The sequence below is a fragment of the Diabrotica virgifera genome, chromosome 8 (assembly GCF_917563875.1).
Source record: "Diabrotica virgifera virgifera chromosome 8, PGI_DIABVI_V3a".
In the NCBI taxonomy this organism is placed as follows: domain Eukaryota; kingdom Metazoa; phylum Arthropoda; class Insecta; order Coleoptera; family Chrysomelidae; genus Diabrotica; species Diabrotica virgifera.
In genome coordinates this window covers 43,599,670-43,616,327 of record NC_065450.1, presented here as the reverse complement: position 1 = coordinate 43,616,327, position 16,658 = coordinate 43,599,670, and the positions used below count along the sequence as shown (strand labels likewise).

Here is a 16,658-nt window from a genome sequence, read left to right as displayed (position 1 = left end):
AGTAAAGAATCAATAAGTTGTAAACTGGAAGTCGAGGGAGTCAGCATTGAACAAGTAATGGAAATAAAGTACTTATGGATTACACTGTCCAGCTATAATAGAGAGGTTAAAAAAGAAATAGATCAAGTACAAAGAACAAAAATAGATTAGCAGGATGGCTAAAAACACTATACGGCGTACCCCATGGACGTTGCATCAGAAACATGACCTGACACAGCCAAAACACAGAGAATGGTGGAAACGGCAGAAATGTGAATTCTCAGAAGAATTACAGAAAACACGTTGAGAGACTGAATAAGGATTGACAAGATCAGAACAACATCTAGTGTACAGGATATAAACGAGTGGACAGTAAATAGAAAAAAAATTGAACAATCCCATCAGTAGAATGGCGAACACAAGAGATGTTAAAATAGCATGGGACAAATCACCACTTGGAAGAAGAAGAATCGGCCGACCGCGCAGGAGATCGAGTGACAATCTTCGATAGAGTCAACAACAAATGAAGAAGCAAAATTTCTTATGTAAAGGATGAAGAAGAAGCAAAAAAAAGTCAAAATGGGCAAACAGACAAGTAGGGCTTCCAATCCCGCAGCCTGAGTTCAATCTCGGTATTTGCGGGACTGCCAATTTTCAATCCCGCGGGATCTCGGTATTTGCGAGATCCCGCATATTGAAAATAGTCATATTTATATAAGGCAAATAAAACAATGAATTAATCAACTAACTCCACATTTATTTAAGTATTACTATTAGTATGAGATCAATTAAATTACACCGTTTATTATTCACAAAAAACAGTAACAAAAAAGCTACTGAAAAAACAAAAAACCTATCTTCTTCAAAAAATACACCAAGTTTTAAAAAGCAACAAAAAACATATTTTCAACTGTAAATTGACACAGTTTACTTTACTTATTTAGTTGCTATATTACTTAGTTATTCTATTATTTAGCTAAAGCTTTCAATTGAAAATGTTTGTGAATGAAAAGGAACATATCTAAACTGTCGTCTGCCAATTTACTGCGTATTTTAGAGGCAATATAGCCAGCAGCAGAAAATGCCCTTTCGGCTTCCACACTTGTCGGCGGTATTCCCTTTAAGGCTTTATATGTAAATGTAAGATATTTTCCCATTGACCCCCCAGATTCATAGAGTCATTTCTTTTTTATAATGGACTCAATATGTCAATATGGCGACGGGTACAGTACATTACATGCTGACGATAAAGCTAACTCTAACTCCTGTTGCAATGTAAGATCAAGCTCGAAACCCCATGACGGAACCTCTACATTGACGTTTTTTACTTGATCAGCCTCTTCGTCACACGACGCGTGATAAATCGGTAGTGCAATCACATTTCTACGTTGTTGTAAAATACGTCGCGCGTCGGCGCAAAGACAAAGTTAATTCTGAAGCTAACGTTGAATGATTATTTTCCTGTTTCTTGATCATAAATTTGAGCATAACTTCAGCAGTAATAATCGCAATAACGGCAAAGGAGTTCGACAGCAAGTTTTACCGGCTTCAAGATATTTTTTAGATTTACTAAAGCATCAAAATTCACAAAAATCACCAGGCGCAAGCTCTGGCGAGAGGTCGAATGTACGCTTTTTTTAGTCCCGCAAATCCCGCGGATCCCGCGCCTTTAATTCCGCACCATGCGGGATTGGAAAATGACGCGGGATCCCGCAATTCCGAGATCTCGGTATTCCGGGATTGGAAGCCCTACAGACAAGTGCCGTCAGTAAGACTGAAAAGCGGCCTAACCGCAGAAATACTTAACCATAGAGAGTAAGACAAGTATGTGTCCTATGGCCAATTAATAATTCATAATAACTCAACTAAATAATGAATAATCTCTTTAAATTGTTCGTAAACATTATTTTTTCCTAACTTTTAACATGCAATATATATATATATTTATATAAATTTAAAAAGTATGTGCATTTCTGCATACTCCGCAACCCAAAGCAAATTCTTCGCCAGTGGAAGGATGTTTTACGTGCAGAGGACACTCATCTCCATCTAGTTGTTTGGCTCTGGGACCTAAAAATGAGTGAAGTATTAACTTGGGCTATAACAATCATTGTATACTAAAGTTATTATAATTATCGATTTTACTATTATACAGTATGGTGCAAATGTTTTGAATAAATTCGTTATTTCGTAAACCAGCTGCTTTCAGGATAAATTCTGAGACAGGTCGATTTTTAGATAGACAGATACCTCATCCATCTGGGCGTGATGACGTAATCGTTGATTTTCTTAAATGAGAATCAGTGTCGTGGGCTAGCTCATTTGAAAGGTTATTCAATTCTCTATTCAATAATATAAATATTGATATAATTATTTGTACAGGGTGTCTAAGAAAAATTATTTTGAAATACATTAATTGCCACAAAGAAGAATGTGTGTAATTTATTTAATTCAAAATACATTCTAATGCTGTCAGAAAACAGAAAAAATGTTTATTTCACAAATAAACATTGTTTTTCGCTTAAATGGAACGTTCACACTATCAAGGGGCAGGCGGGTGGCAGCTCGAACATTGAAATTAAGCGAAAAGGAATGTTTATTTATCAAAAAGATTTTTTTCTGTTTTCAGACAGCAGTAGAATGTATTTTAAATTAAATACACTCTTCTTTTTGTGTCAATTAATTTATTTCAAAAAATTGTTTCTTGGACACCCTGTATAAATAATTATGTTAATGTTTATATTACTGAATAGAGAATTGAATAATCTTTCAAATAAGCTGTCACACGGCCCCTATTGTCATTTAAAAAAATCATCGATTGCCTCATCACGCCCTGATAGATGACGTCACTAGTATGACATATGTCTCAGAAAATAATAATTTAAAAATAAATATCGACCTGTTTCAAGATGTTTCCTTAAAGTCGCTGGCTTGCGAAATAACGAATTTATTCCAAACATTTGCACCATACTGTATATATCAATGAATGTAGTTTTGTATAGGTAATAGTAGGGGAGGAAAGTATGCTAAATTTGCAGTCACTCGAGCATTATGGGGACCTAGTAGGTTGTGAAGAGTAGGTCTTAAAACCAAAAAAAAGTTTAGTAAAGTTTTCCATTTAAGTGGGAACAATCGTTTTTTCCGATTATAGCACCAATTGTCCATAATTCTAAAAAATATCTCGAATAAAAGTTTCTTACTTTTGCGTAATGAATCCAAATCTACAATAAACAATGGGGGCTTCTATTTAATTAAAGTATTCCCCACACCACCTCCGTGGGGGGTCGTGTTTAGTGGCATTCGATAGATTTTTCAAAAATATTGAATACATATATTCATTTTGAAGTTTTTCGATCTGATGTTCATTTCGCGAAATATTACGGGGTTCCTATTTAATATTTTAAATCTACCCCAACCCTCTTCATGGCGGATCGTGTTTGGTATCATTCGATAGATTTTTGAAAAATATTGAAAACGTATTTTTTAGTTTTTGTATCTGACGTTTATTTCTCGAAATATTAGCTTTTTTCTTGTGAAATTTTGTGACTCGCCCATTTACTTACGCCCCGCTTAAACCGTCAGATTTTTGAAATATACACTGTTCTGCATATGCTTACTTAACTTACCTTATCTTAATGACGATTTCGAGTTTTTCTAAGGATAGATTTTTTTTCTGACACCCCTTAACGAACTCCCCTGTATTAAGAGCCAATGTATGGTATATGTACATTGACAGGGTAGGTACAAGGTTTCTTCCCATGTGATAATCTGACGCGCTCGAGTAACTGCAAAAATCCCCGCTTGGGCTCCCCTACCATAATCGATGTTATGGTCCAAGAGCCGGTAGACATTTTTGGATAAATATTTGAGGCAATCTGAGAATTTTTCACTCTTCCATAATAGCCTAATACAAAAATACAGGTTTCGCTGGAGGGTAGCAGTCATTTACCCCTAAAATTAACCCTCTAAATTAAAAAAATGTGTAAAAACTTTTATTACAAAAAATATCTTTGAGGCAACTTGTAATTAATAATTTAAAAATTAATAATTTTAAAGTAAATAATTGAAATATTCGAAAATAAACAAGCCAGGCGATTTGCGATGATATTAACTCTGCAAGAGGCGTATATGTTCATCCCAGGATTATTTTCGGAGGGGTGTATCTGAACTTCCAGGGGTGGCATGAATCTATACATACTATTAACCAATATAAAATATACAACTATAAATGTATGTACTTTCTTTACGGACAGGGGAGTGCAATTCTAAAATAGACAGGTCTTTTGGTGTGATTTTGTACCTGCAAGGTGAACAAAAAATTACGCGTGCATGTGAATGAAAAGTGCTATAGATAAGCAGCAGTGTGAAAAAGAGCGTATATCGACAGTTGTTTGCGATTCCATTCACTCGAGCAAAATCACGTGACATGACGGTACCCATGCAGTTGTACCTCAAAATTTTGGAGTAACTATTATATATTTTAGATTTCTCAGATATTTTTTTATTAATTAAAGGAAGATAGTACGTACTATAAAATATAAAATAAATATTGCAAATAAGCATAAAAATTATACCCCCTGACGTTCAGATGCACCCCTTGAAAATAATCTTGGGAGCGCCCATGCAAACATCTTGCAGAATTAAAATCCCTCACAAATCCTATGGTGTGTTTATTTTCTTTATTTTTGAATATTTAAATTTATTTTCCTCAGAGATTTGTTTATTTAAGTGTCCTCAAAGATATTTTTTGTAATAAAAATGTTTACATATTTTTTAATTTAGGAAGTTAGTTTTAAGAGCAAATGACCGCTACCCTCCAGCCAGGTGTGCGAAACGAAAACGAAACCCAACAACATACAGAAAAGATCAAGAAACAGCATTTATAAAATACCTTGCGAATGTAACAACTTTTATCTGGAAGAAAGTTCAAGACGAGATCAAACTATTCTGTAACCCTGTGCAGAATCAAGGAAGACACTTGAACATACTTTCTTTTCTTCTAGCGAGCCTTAAAAATCACTAAAAATGATATTTAAAACACTCAAGGAAAAAAACGACTGTTCGAGCTTAAAATGTCTTATTTTTATATTACTTAGAAACTATACACCATGTTTCAGGCAAATCAGAGACCCAAAAATTTTTTGGATCCAAAATCCAGTCTTTTTAAATTGGAATCAACCCTATATAAACACACTTACCAGCTGGACACAAAGGTAACTCGTTCTTTGGTAAATTTGTTACCCTCTGAAAATCATCATGGCACGGATTACAGAAGTGAGTTGTTCCAAAACAGAAGAATACAGCGACTGAACAACAATATCGGCATTTGTATTCTAAGAAATCGGTTCCGTGTTTTGGACACATCTGAGCTCTAGCTACATCAGAACAGGCTCCACATACTAGTTCCTTCGGATCATAGTTTTCACCCATCTCTGCATCACACCGGGCTTCTCCACCATAATATGCCTGAAATTCAAATTCGTCATTAATAAAATCAGAAGAAATCATCTAACAAACAAAAGAAATTTATCAATTTTGATCCTAAGAAAACAGATCATAAGACAAGAGATCCTAAAAAGATCTTCTTGGGGGTGATACAGCTGGAATAAAGGTAATAGAGTTCCCATTAGCAACATTAGATATGCGAATGTCACTGTCATCTGAAGGTGAAATTACACGGTTCATCCAAATTGAAATTCACTTTGGTTGAATGGAGCAGAAGTGAAAGCAATGCTATTTATACGGTATCTGGAAAGTGAATCGTTCAACATATTTTTAGAAAAATGTCGTCGAAAGAGGAAATGCTGTCGTTGATGGGTGCGATCATGGGTATTAAGAAGACACGCCTAGGAGCCGCTTTTGGTCGATCGTTTTATCTTTGTTAACTCACAAGTATAACGAGTATGATGCATACTTTCAATTTTCAATTCTATGTCTTTTTCGGTTGTATTTAATAGTATTTTCCCGACAATCTCGGTTTTATATCCCGCCGTCTTCTAATTCCACAAACACGAATAATTTTTAAAATAAAGTAACTTCTCAATCAAGTAATATCGTTCCCACACCACTAGATTGACAACAGATGGAACTTCTCTGGTTACTACCCCCGTGATTTTCAAAAATTATAAATCATACGGGTGCCGAGACGAAATTAAGTTGGGGGAATTTTAAATAATTCACGTCCCATCTACTCAGCGTGGTAAAAGTTCCAACGAGAAAGCTTCCTAGGTACTCCACAAAAGAGTAAATGAATTAAAAATTTCGTCTCGGCACCCGTATGATTTATAATTTTTGAAAATCACGGGGGTAGTAACCAGAGAAGTTCCATCTGTTGTCAATCTAGTGGTGTGAGAACGATATTTATTGTCGTTTTCTGTTTGAGAACTTATTTTGTTTCTTGGTAGATGTCTCTACGATATCCGTTGCATTTCTTTGCAATGTGGAAAGGCCCAAAACGAAGTACCTGGTTGAATTGGAGAGAGAGGATATGGGACTAGTGATGAGGGGAAAAAATCCCCGAAACCGGTATAGACTCTTCCTGCACTCTCCGATTTAACTAGAGTATAATGCTGCTGCATTTTCGGCTTGCAAAGAAATTGAAAATGTTTATACATTTTTAATTTTTAAAATGTTCCAAGAACAGAGGCGTATGCTCTTTCTTCCATTTGAAAACGATTGTGTATGAAAGTACATAGTAGGTAGATAAATTTTAAATCTTATATCTTAAATTATTACACTTTTCGTTCAAATACGGCTAAACGGCTGTTTCTCGAAACTGTGGCGCGCACGACTGACTAAAAGTGAATCGTTCACTGTTCATTTCTGGTATTTACACCTTCATTTTTCATTCACCCTCGTTGAATATTGAACGCCAGAAGTGAAAATATTAAGCATGTTCAATTCTTTCAATGCGAGTCAAAGACAACATTCAATGGCATTGAATGATTCACTTTTACATTTACATGGACCACTTTGGTTGGTGGCTTCATCCAAATTGAAAGGCAAAAGTGAATCGTGTAATTTCGCCTTTAGCCGAAAAGATCTTCAGAGACGGGTGACCAGAATAGTATGGCCAAGAATATGGTCTAACAATGAACGTCAAGAAGACAAAATTTATGAGACAATTGAAAACTCAAAGAAGAACCAATGTCGAACGAGTAGACAAATATGCATATCTTGGAACAATGCTCAATGCAACAATCTCCACAAATGATTACTTTCAGGAAATGAGAATCAGAATAGAAAAGGCTAGAAAATTTTTTAATAAAATGAAAAGAGTGCTCTGCACAAGAGATTTGAAGAGAGCTGAGCTAGGTAGGCTAGATGCTACGTTTTCTTGACTTTGTTTTATGGCATGAAATCTTGGACTTTGAATGGGGCATCAGTGAAAAAACTGGAATCATTGGAGGTAAGAGTGTATAGAATAATTCTGAAAATATCATGGATGGAACTCGTCACAAACAAAGAGAAAGATGAATAAAGAAATGGAAATCTTAAATACCATCAAAACAAGAAAATTGGAATATCTCGGACATATTACACGTGGAGAGAGATACAACTTGCTTTAACTCATTATGCAGGGAAAGATCCAAGGAAAAATAAGCATAAGGAGACGTAGAATATCATGGCTGTGCAACCTAAAAGGGAATGGTAGGGATGTACATTAAATGAACTTTTCAGATCAGCCGTCTCTAAAGTCCGAATAGATAGGATGATTGCCAACCTCCGTCGCGGAGACGACACTTGAAGAAGAAGAATCAATTTTTTTAAAATCATTATGGCTTGTATTCGGATTGTCCAATAACTGTGGATCTTATAACGAAAATGTAGATGTGTTTTTGACAAATACAATTTTATTTTTTAATATGAGTGAGTCTAATGCTCATCTATTATACTTGTTTCAGCTACATTGTGATTTAAAGTTTCAATGCTCGACATAGATACTAACAAGTATCCCAGAATTTATCAAATGTCTCAATATTGTTGAGCCATTTTCAAGTTTGCGAAAAAATTATAATCACAAAAAGATTTTTAAGAGTAGTAAAATTTAGCCTAAATAAAGCATAAAATAATTTACCTTTTTACATTTATAACAGACATAATAGGCGTATCTGTCCATTGCATAAGAAGCTGGATCGCTGTAGAATCTGGCACCCGGTGTTACAACAGCTTCAACAGTATGTAATCCTTCGTATTCCAATCTCATTAGAGCTTTTCGACGGACGTCTTTGAACAAATCCAAAATAGGTGTTAAAATATCATTCAATGTCTCATGTTTTATTTCCTCCTAAAAATTAAAACGCATGTACTTAAGGGGATCGGTACAAAGTTTCGGCTCCAATACTGTTTAAATGGGGGTTAAACGCAGAATGAAAGGTTACGTTCTTACCGAGGGCCGAAAGTCCCTGAAAACTTCTATAATGGTTATTTTAATTAGTTACAGGGGTGACAAACTAAGAGAAAATGTGTGATTTTTAATTTCAAATATCTCATTCAAAAGAAACTTTTTATTTACACTAAGGCCGATGCCGCACTGCAGGAAGTTTGGTAGGATGGTGGATGGTAGATACCTGCCTGGCGACCATCCAGCTACTTATACCACGAATAACAAAACGACGGTAGCCGCAGTGGCTTCCCACTACCATCTAACCATCCGGTGGTTCACCAGGTGTCTATCCACCCAAATCAGTCGTGTTTGATATTCCATCCGGGTAGCCTGGCTATGGAGGAAAGCGTAATAAGTGCTGTGTATAAAAGAAGGGCAATTTGGGAACCAGCAGACCCACTATGTGACGAAACATGGCTTAAAATATCTGTTTTATTTATTCTTTGCAGTTGCGTTAAAAAAATCCAGTATTCAAGTCAAGTGAATTTAAAAAACAATTTGTACCTTTAAGTCGATTTTTCTCCACTTTCTGAAAAGCGTAGTTAGTGAATTTTACCTCTAATAGGACGATATGCTAAAAAACAAACCAAATGTAACGTAACAAGTGAAACAAAAGATTCATCAGCAGTCAGTTGGAGACTGACTTCTGACTTTATTTCACTCTTGACTGCGTCCAAGATGCAGCGCCCCTACACCATCCACCTTTAAAATCCACCCACCAAGCGACCATCTAGCATCCTGCAGTGCGGCATCGGCTTAAGGGACTTTCGGCCCTCGATAATAATTTAGTCTTTTATTCTGCGTTTACATTTTTTAAAAATATTTATTAGTTTTTTCAGGATTCGAGAAAAATGGACACTATGTTCGTGGTGATATTTTCCAACTCGAACATTCGCTATTTTTGTCATACAATGCACTCAGTCGAATAGAATATGGTGACAAGACAGTGACAATTTGAAATATTTGACATGGTATCGGGAATATTTTGAGTTGTTGATTAAATAATATTGATAGTGTATTGATAAATAATTGATTTAAGACGTGAACTTAATAAAAATTTTATTTATTGTTTATTATTTATGGAAGATCCAAGCAGAGAATAGGTACACCAGGATATATTCTGTGATCCAAGTATTTTGTTGTTAAAGATGTTTAAAATTGTAAGCGTTCCATAGTAACAATATATTGTTAAAAATCACTTTATCACTTTTCCTCTTTTCCCGATTGAGTATTAGTTTTTGTTGTACAGTATATACAATATTACAATCACTGAATACTAGTGAAAAAATTATCATATTAATTAACTGAATTAATTATGCAATTATACAAGTAACAGTTATTCAAGAACATTCAAAAGCCATCTCTTTAAAGTTAATGATGACATTGTCAAATAAAGTTTACATATCAATACTAGTGAGCATTTTACTACACGTAATTTGCCGTGTAAAGACAAAAAAAGTAGGGATAGCCGTAAAATATTTGCGCCTACACTCTTAAACTGAATATACTAACCATATAAACATTGTACTTACTTTACAAATGGGACACAGTATAAATGAAAACGTTATTCTAGGACCTGCCCATCGTTTCATCAAAACAGTTTTACAACAGTGTAAATGGAATACATGACCACATCCAAGCTACAAAAGTAAATCTCAAATTAGTATGTTTAAACTTTAATTTGGTTTCGTGTGACATTTTTTTATTAACTATTATATTTAACGGGAATAAATCATATTTTTGTAATTAAAAATATTTTATATTTGACGCTTCAATTTTTTCGTAGGAAATCATAGTGTATTGTGGGAAGGTCTTCGAAACGTTCTTAACAAAATATAATTAATAATTAAAACTTGGCAGACCTCGTTGGTTAAGGTTCTCATTTAGAGTTTCACCATGTTCCCAGAGGTTATCTTTTAACATCGTCGTCTAGCCTTTTCAATTTTACAATACTATAATGTAAATTGAATTATAATTACAACTATTGTTTGGTTCTGGGACTAGTTAGCAAGTATATATGAATTCACTGATGATGGACTGATAGGTCCGAAAACGTTCTGAATGAACCTATTTTATTCAATCCATTGGGATTTTTAAAAATTTTAGTAATTATACCTATTACATAGAAGTGGTTTTACTTCATGTTAGAGTATGTATAATTAATAATATAATCTAATCATCAAATTTATTATTCCAAACTAATGTTAGAGTTACCTGAATAGCCGGAGCGCAAGATAATGCCTCTGTAAAACAAACCATACACATATCATCGGAGTCTTGCCTTAAATTACTATCTCCAGAGCAACCATGTAAACACGGTAAACATTTGGATTCACCTATAACTCCTCCACACATATGACCACAATTCAAAATTTTACTGCAGGCAGTTCGTCCATATTCCTAAAACAACCGTTATTATTTTTAACGTATATAAGAATATTAATATTATGTTATTGGTCATTAGTCTTAAATGATTTTTATACTGTAGAAAGAAAACTGAGTTGAAATTTTCTCCTTTTGGCATTGGTAGCATTGATATACAATTCAAGCAATATCAACAGCAAGTCATGATCGGTCCTATGTAAATCTTGTAGATTCTAATTTTATTATCTGTGCGCATATATGGATTTGACCAGACTGTCTCCCACAGACATCCTGACAATGCATATACTTTGTTGATCTGACTCCTCAAGTCCTTTACTGGGTCGTGGGTGATTGATATATCTATGCCCAGATACCTGAATTGCATTACTTGTTCTATGGAGTTGTTTTCAACCACTAACTTACATCTGAGCAGATCTTTTGCTATTGTCATACATTTAGTTTTGGTGGTAGAAATGTTCATAGGTATTTAGATGGCGGCTTATTTGAAAGAACTGAAAGAGCTGTCTCTGAATTATCTTCTGATTCGGCAATAATTGCTGCATCATCTGCGTAACACACCAAACCAATTCTTTTGTTGCCCATTCTATATCCGAAATTAAGATATGTTACTTTGTTTATAATTTTGCTCATGAGTAGGTTAAACAGGATATAGTAATATATAGTAAAATCATAAATGAAATCAGGGATATGAAATGGATGATGATTTCTTACCATATGGTACCCAGATATAGGCTTAAAGTATCTTTGATGTTCCCACATCAGCCCACGAGAGGGATGGGGCAGAGGAAACACTCGACCAAGACTGCAGGGTTATACCTGGTACACAGACGGGTCTAAAACTGCCGAAGGCTTGGGCGCAGAAATCTTTGGTACCTAGTGGTGGAAATGTAAAAATTTCTATTCCAGTAGAGGAGAATATGGCTCTATATTTCAGGCAGATAGTTTTGCAATCTTACAGTGTGCAAGAGAGATTAACATGAGGGTTTTCGAACTGAAACGGATCAATATATGCACAGATAACCAAGCAGCCATAGGGACACTCATGAATCATAAGGTAGACTCTAGGCTAGCGAAACTCTAAAAGACTGGAGAAACATAACAGTGTCAGACTGGTACAGTATAGAAGTTTGTATAAATTAGAATAAACAAGCTGAAAATGCGAGCATTATCATAACGAAAACTTTGTTTATATACGTATTTAAATTCATAATATGGAAAATTGCTATTACGAAAAGTTGTTTAGAATTAAAAATTATGTTTTAATGTGCAAATATATCATTCTAATTTAAATATTGTGAGCTACACTGCGCGTCATAGAAAACGGGCACCCCAAAAAATGGGTCATTTTTTATGTCTCGTATCTCGTAAACCTGTGGTCCGCTTTAAGTAATTTTTTCAATATCTTATAGCTTTATTGTTTAACAATATCGCTGTATATAGTAATAAAGTTGTTGCTAAACAGGAAAATTTTCATTGTATACCTACCAGGTGTACCAATCAAACTGTGTTTTTTCCTTAAAGTTTGCAACACCCTGTGAAATATTCTAGTATTTATAAAACACTGAAATTAAAGCCCTACAATAGCCTCAGGTTTTCTTAACATTCTGTTTTATGATTCATTCGCTTATGTTGGATAGTACAAAAGTTATTAGGTACTTTAATAATTAGACATGGTCCATATCAGTACAGGGTGTTTCTAAATGCGAGAACCAGTGCGACAAACTTTATAAGGGGCAATTCTGCATTAAAAAATAATGACAGTTTGCTCTACACTCGTATGCCCGCAAATGCTTCGTTGCCGAGATACGGGATGTTGAATTTTTTCTTACAAACTGACGATTTATTTATTGCTTAAAAATTGGTTGAGACATGCAAATAAAATTTGGTGGGTTTCATGACGTAGTTATTGAACATTTTTTGACATACAATTAAAAAATTTATATTCACCATTGGCGTGCATACGTGAATATAAAATTCTTAATTGCATGTCAAAAAATGCGCAATAACTATTTCTTAAAATCCACCAAATTTCATTTGCATATCTCAACCGGTTTTAATGCAATAAATAAATAGTCGGTTTGTAAGAAAAAATTCAACATCCTGTATCTCAGAGACGAAGCACTTGCGGACATATATTTATAAAGCAAATGGTCATTATTTTTTTATGCAGAATTACCCCTTAAAGTTTGTCGTACTTATTTAGAAACACCCTGTACTGATGAAGAACATGGCTTGTTGTTATAAAGTACCTAACTTTTGTATTATCCAATATAAGGTTTGTTCGTAGTACGATCCAATCGATCAGCAACCGTTGCCAACCATCAGACGCATGCGGAGTTAACAGTTAGCGCTGCGCAGTTAACAGTTCGAGTTCGTAGACTACGAACGCGCTTGCGTCTGACGGTTGGCAACGGTTGCTGATCGTTCTACGAACAAACCTATAAGCGAATGTATCAATAAACAGAATGTTAAGAGAACCTGAGGCTATAGTTGTATTTTAATTTCAGTAATTTATAAATGCTAGAATATGCCACAGGGTGTTGCAAACTTTGAGGAAAAAACACAGTTTGATTCGTACATCCGGTATACAATCAAAATTTACGTGTTTAGCAACAATATTATTACAGCGATTTTGTTAAGAATAAAGCTATAAGATATTGAAAAAATTACTTAAATCGGACGACAGGTTTAGGAGACACTTGACATCAAACATGACCCATTTTTTGGGGTGCCCGTTTTCTATGACGCGCAGTTTATAAAGATACTTTACTCGAAATTCATATTTTTTATATACCTCGTATAAAATTAATAAAATTTGATTCGTGATAGTTGTATCATAAATCTTAGACCAAGAAGAGCTTTTTATGAAGAATAACTTTTCTTCGTCAAATTAAAAATACAAGATTTATAAATGAAAATGATGTTGGTATCCATAATTTGAGAAAATTCGTCAAATATTATATTTTTTATTCCAAACAACATTTTAAGAACAATTTTCAAATATTGTGAAATACATAATACATAAAGATACTTTTTACTGATGAACTGTAGTAGTACTTATGGAACAGTCTATTTATCATTAAAGGGGAGGCCGTATACTTACTCCTACAAACCTTTTGAAAGTTATTAATACATTATTGCTTTCAAAATATACTCAAATTGTATTTTTATAGATTTATTACACATATTATTTTATATAATAATTAAATTCACTATAAAATGTCATTTATATTTTATTAATAGCTAAATAATTTAAAATTTAGTTTTACATTCACGAAGTGTCAAACTCCAATGGGTGCGTTCGGACGACCACAGCGGCTGGACAGCTGAGCCAGCAGTAGCTGTCAGACGTCACCGCTGGAAGCCAGCCGCTGAGAGATTTACTAAGCTTTCCCTATCACGGCTGGATACAACCACTCAGCCGATTTCTGCTGAATGCCAGCCGCTATGGTCGTCCGAACGCACCCAATGTAAATAATAACATTTGCTTTGCCATAGCCACCTTTACTTTACAAGCCATGAAGAGAAAAAGGCAACGTCGCAATTTATGACGTCGGTAGTCTGACTTTCGGACTACCGCTTTCGAAACTACGATTTTAAAGTACAAATTCTGGTAAAATTTATAGTATTTTTTGAGTCGAACAAGAAAATATTATTAATTAGAAGTTTGTACAAAATAATATTAAAAGTAATTCCTTGTAAGTAACGTTTATTATACAAAAAAAAAACAATAACAAGAATATAAACGGGATTAATTTATTTCGGATCCTGTGAAAACTAAGAAGTATTTTTCAAAAATTTAAACACAGAGTGAAAGATTACGTTAGGACCGAGGGCCCAAAGTCCCTGCAAACTTCTATGTTTATTTTAATAACTTACAGGGGTGAAAAACTAAGAAAATTTTGTGTGATTATTAGTTTCAAATATGTCATTAAAAAAACTTTTTATTCATTCTAAGGGACTTCCGGCTCTCGGTAATAAAGTAATCTTTTATTCTGCGTTTAAATTTTTCAAAAATACTTATTAGTTTTCTCAGAATTCGAAAAAAATGATTATGTACATTTAAAATACAGGCGTCAAAATTTTGCATTTTGTTCCTTTCCCCTTAAAGTTTGTCGGACTTATTTAGAAACGCCCTGAATTGATAAATAACAAATCTAGTTGTTAAATATAAACGAATTAATCAAAAAACAGAATGTTAAGAAAACCGGAGTCTATAGTTGGGTTTTAATTTCAGTATTTTATAAACGCCCTGTACACCATAAAAATTTAACTGGTTAGCAACAATATTATTACAGTGGTATTGTTAAAGAATTAGGCTATAACATATTAAAAAAAATCACTTAAATCTGCCAACAGGTTTAGGAAATATGAGACATTAAAAATGACAAATTTTTTAAGTTGACGGATTTCTATATGCACGCAAGTTTATATAAAAATATATTATATTGAACTAAAATCATCTTAATAACATACCTTTTAATGTTCTTTATAATTTGGAGCACGAAATATTGTAAAATATTTCAGTTTCTCTGTATACAGTGAAAATTATTTAAAAACAAATGAGAACTGTCAGAATTAATCGGTCTACCAATAGATGTTGCCAAGTTTCAACTTCATGGCTTGTTAAGTAAAGGTGGCTATGGCTTTGCTTAACAAATTCAGATTAAAAAAGTAGCCTACTTCCTAATCAAAGATTTCAGATGACGTTTATTGCGTGGTAGGAAATAACCGGATTGTGACGTCACATTTTAGATTTTGAGGTCGATTATCTCGAAGACGGTTAGAGATATCGAAATGCCGTTTTCAGATTTGGATTCAGAAGACAAAACTACATAAGAATCCATCGATACATCTGCTCTAAGTATTGCAGGAGCGGCAACGCAATAACACACAGACTTTTGCAAAATTATAAACGAAAAGTTTTCGTTGAAAAGTGTATATTAGATTAAGATTTCTTTTACTATTACTCGTACAAACTTACATACCTGGCACTCATGATCAGCACAAACATTTCCAATAGCCAGAAGTCCAGAATTACCGGATGTTCCACAAAATCTACAAACTCCGCTCATGCCTACTGCTTTAGTCCTAGTTCCTCCTTCTCTAAATTCTATTAAAGCTTTTAGTGTTCTTGGATCAGCTAATGCTAATAACCAGAATAATTTTGTTCTTCCACAACCTTCATGCAGTTCGACTTTGATGGCTTCTTCTTCTTCTTTGCAAACCTAAAAATATAATAAAATTTTACTGCTAGAAAAGTTAGAGAATAAAAATTTTAGATAATTTTTCATGATATGTTTTGGTCATATCGTATTATTGTAATTCTTCTCTCTATCGATTTATTTTAAAAGATAGGTATAGTGATTTTATATTTCATTTACGTTTAGTCCATTCGCTCACGGTAAAATGTTGAAAAACCTCCGAATTTTAAAGTATCGCTTGGACTAACATGACATGTGGCACACACGTAGCTAACATGTCAAAGAAAAAAGTGATAACGTGCCGATGTGTGCTTTTGTCCTGGAGGTGAGTATCACCTCTTCTTGGGGGTGAAAAAATATGCGTTCAAAATAAGCCCGGAAGTGGATAAATTGATTAATTCTAAGCAAATTTTTTTTATAGGGTTTTTTCACTAAGTCAATACTTTTCGATTAATTTGCGAGTGAATATGTTCATTTTTCAATAAAAAAAAACACGTTTTTAGCAAATATTCTTAGCAAAAATATAGCTTATAAAAAAGTGAAAAAAATGGTGTATGTAAATGAAGTCTGTAGACCCAGTACAAGCAGAGTTGTAGCTAATGAAAAGTAGGTTCTTATTCGTCAAATTCTAAATCGAATATTTATTTCAACGTGAAATAACCAAAAAATGAAACACTCTTTGGGAAAAACTCATCACAACTTTT

The 16,658-nt window shown here is 33.9% G+C and overlaps 1 protein-coding gene across 3 annotated transcripts in view; it reads right to left on the bottom strand.

Moving 5' to 3' along the window:
* Nucleotides 1-715: 715 nt before the first annotated feature.
* LOC126889923 (E3 ubiquitin-protein ligase MYCBP2) overlaps nucleotides 716-16,658 on the bottom strand; it is a 743,799-nt gene continuing 727,856 nt past the window's right edge. For all 3 annotated transcript variants that reach the window (XM_050658657.1, XM_050658658.1, XM_050658659.1), the window contains exons 51-56: nucleotides 15,739-15,978; nucleotides 10,580-10,765; nucleotides 9,898-10,005; nucleotides 8,057-8,266; nucleotides 5,178-5,445; nucleotides 716-2,049 (exon numbers count right to left, since the gene is read on the bottom strand). In XM_050658657.1, coding sequence (XP_050514614.1) covers nucleotides 1,934-2,049; nucleotides 5,178-5,445; nucleotides 8,057-8,266; nucleotides 9,898-10,005; nucleotides 10,580-10,765; nucleotides 15,739-15,978 — 1,128 coding nt within the window. In that variant the 3' untranslated portion in view covers nucleotides 716-1,933. The remainder of the gene's footprint in view (nucleotides 2,050-5,177; nucleotides 5,446-8,056; nucleotides 8,267-9,897; nucleotides 10,006-10,579; nucleotides 10,766-15,738; nucleotides 15,979-16,658) is intronic.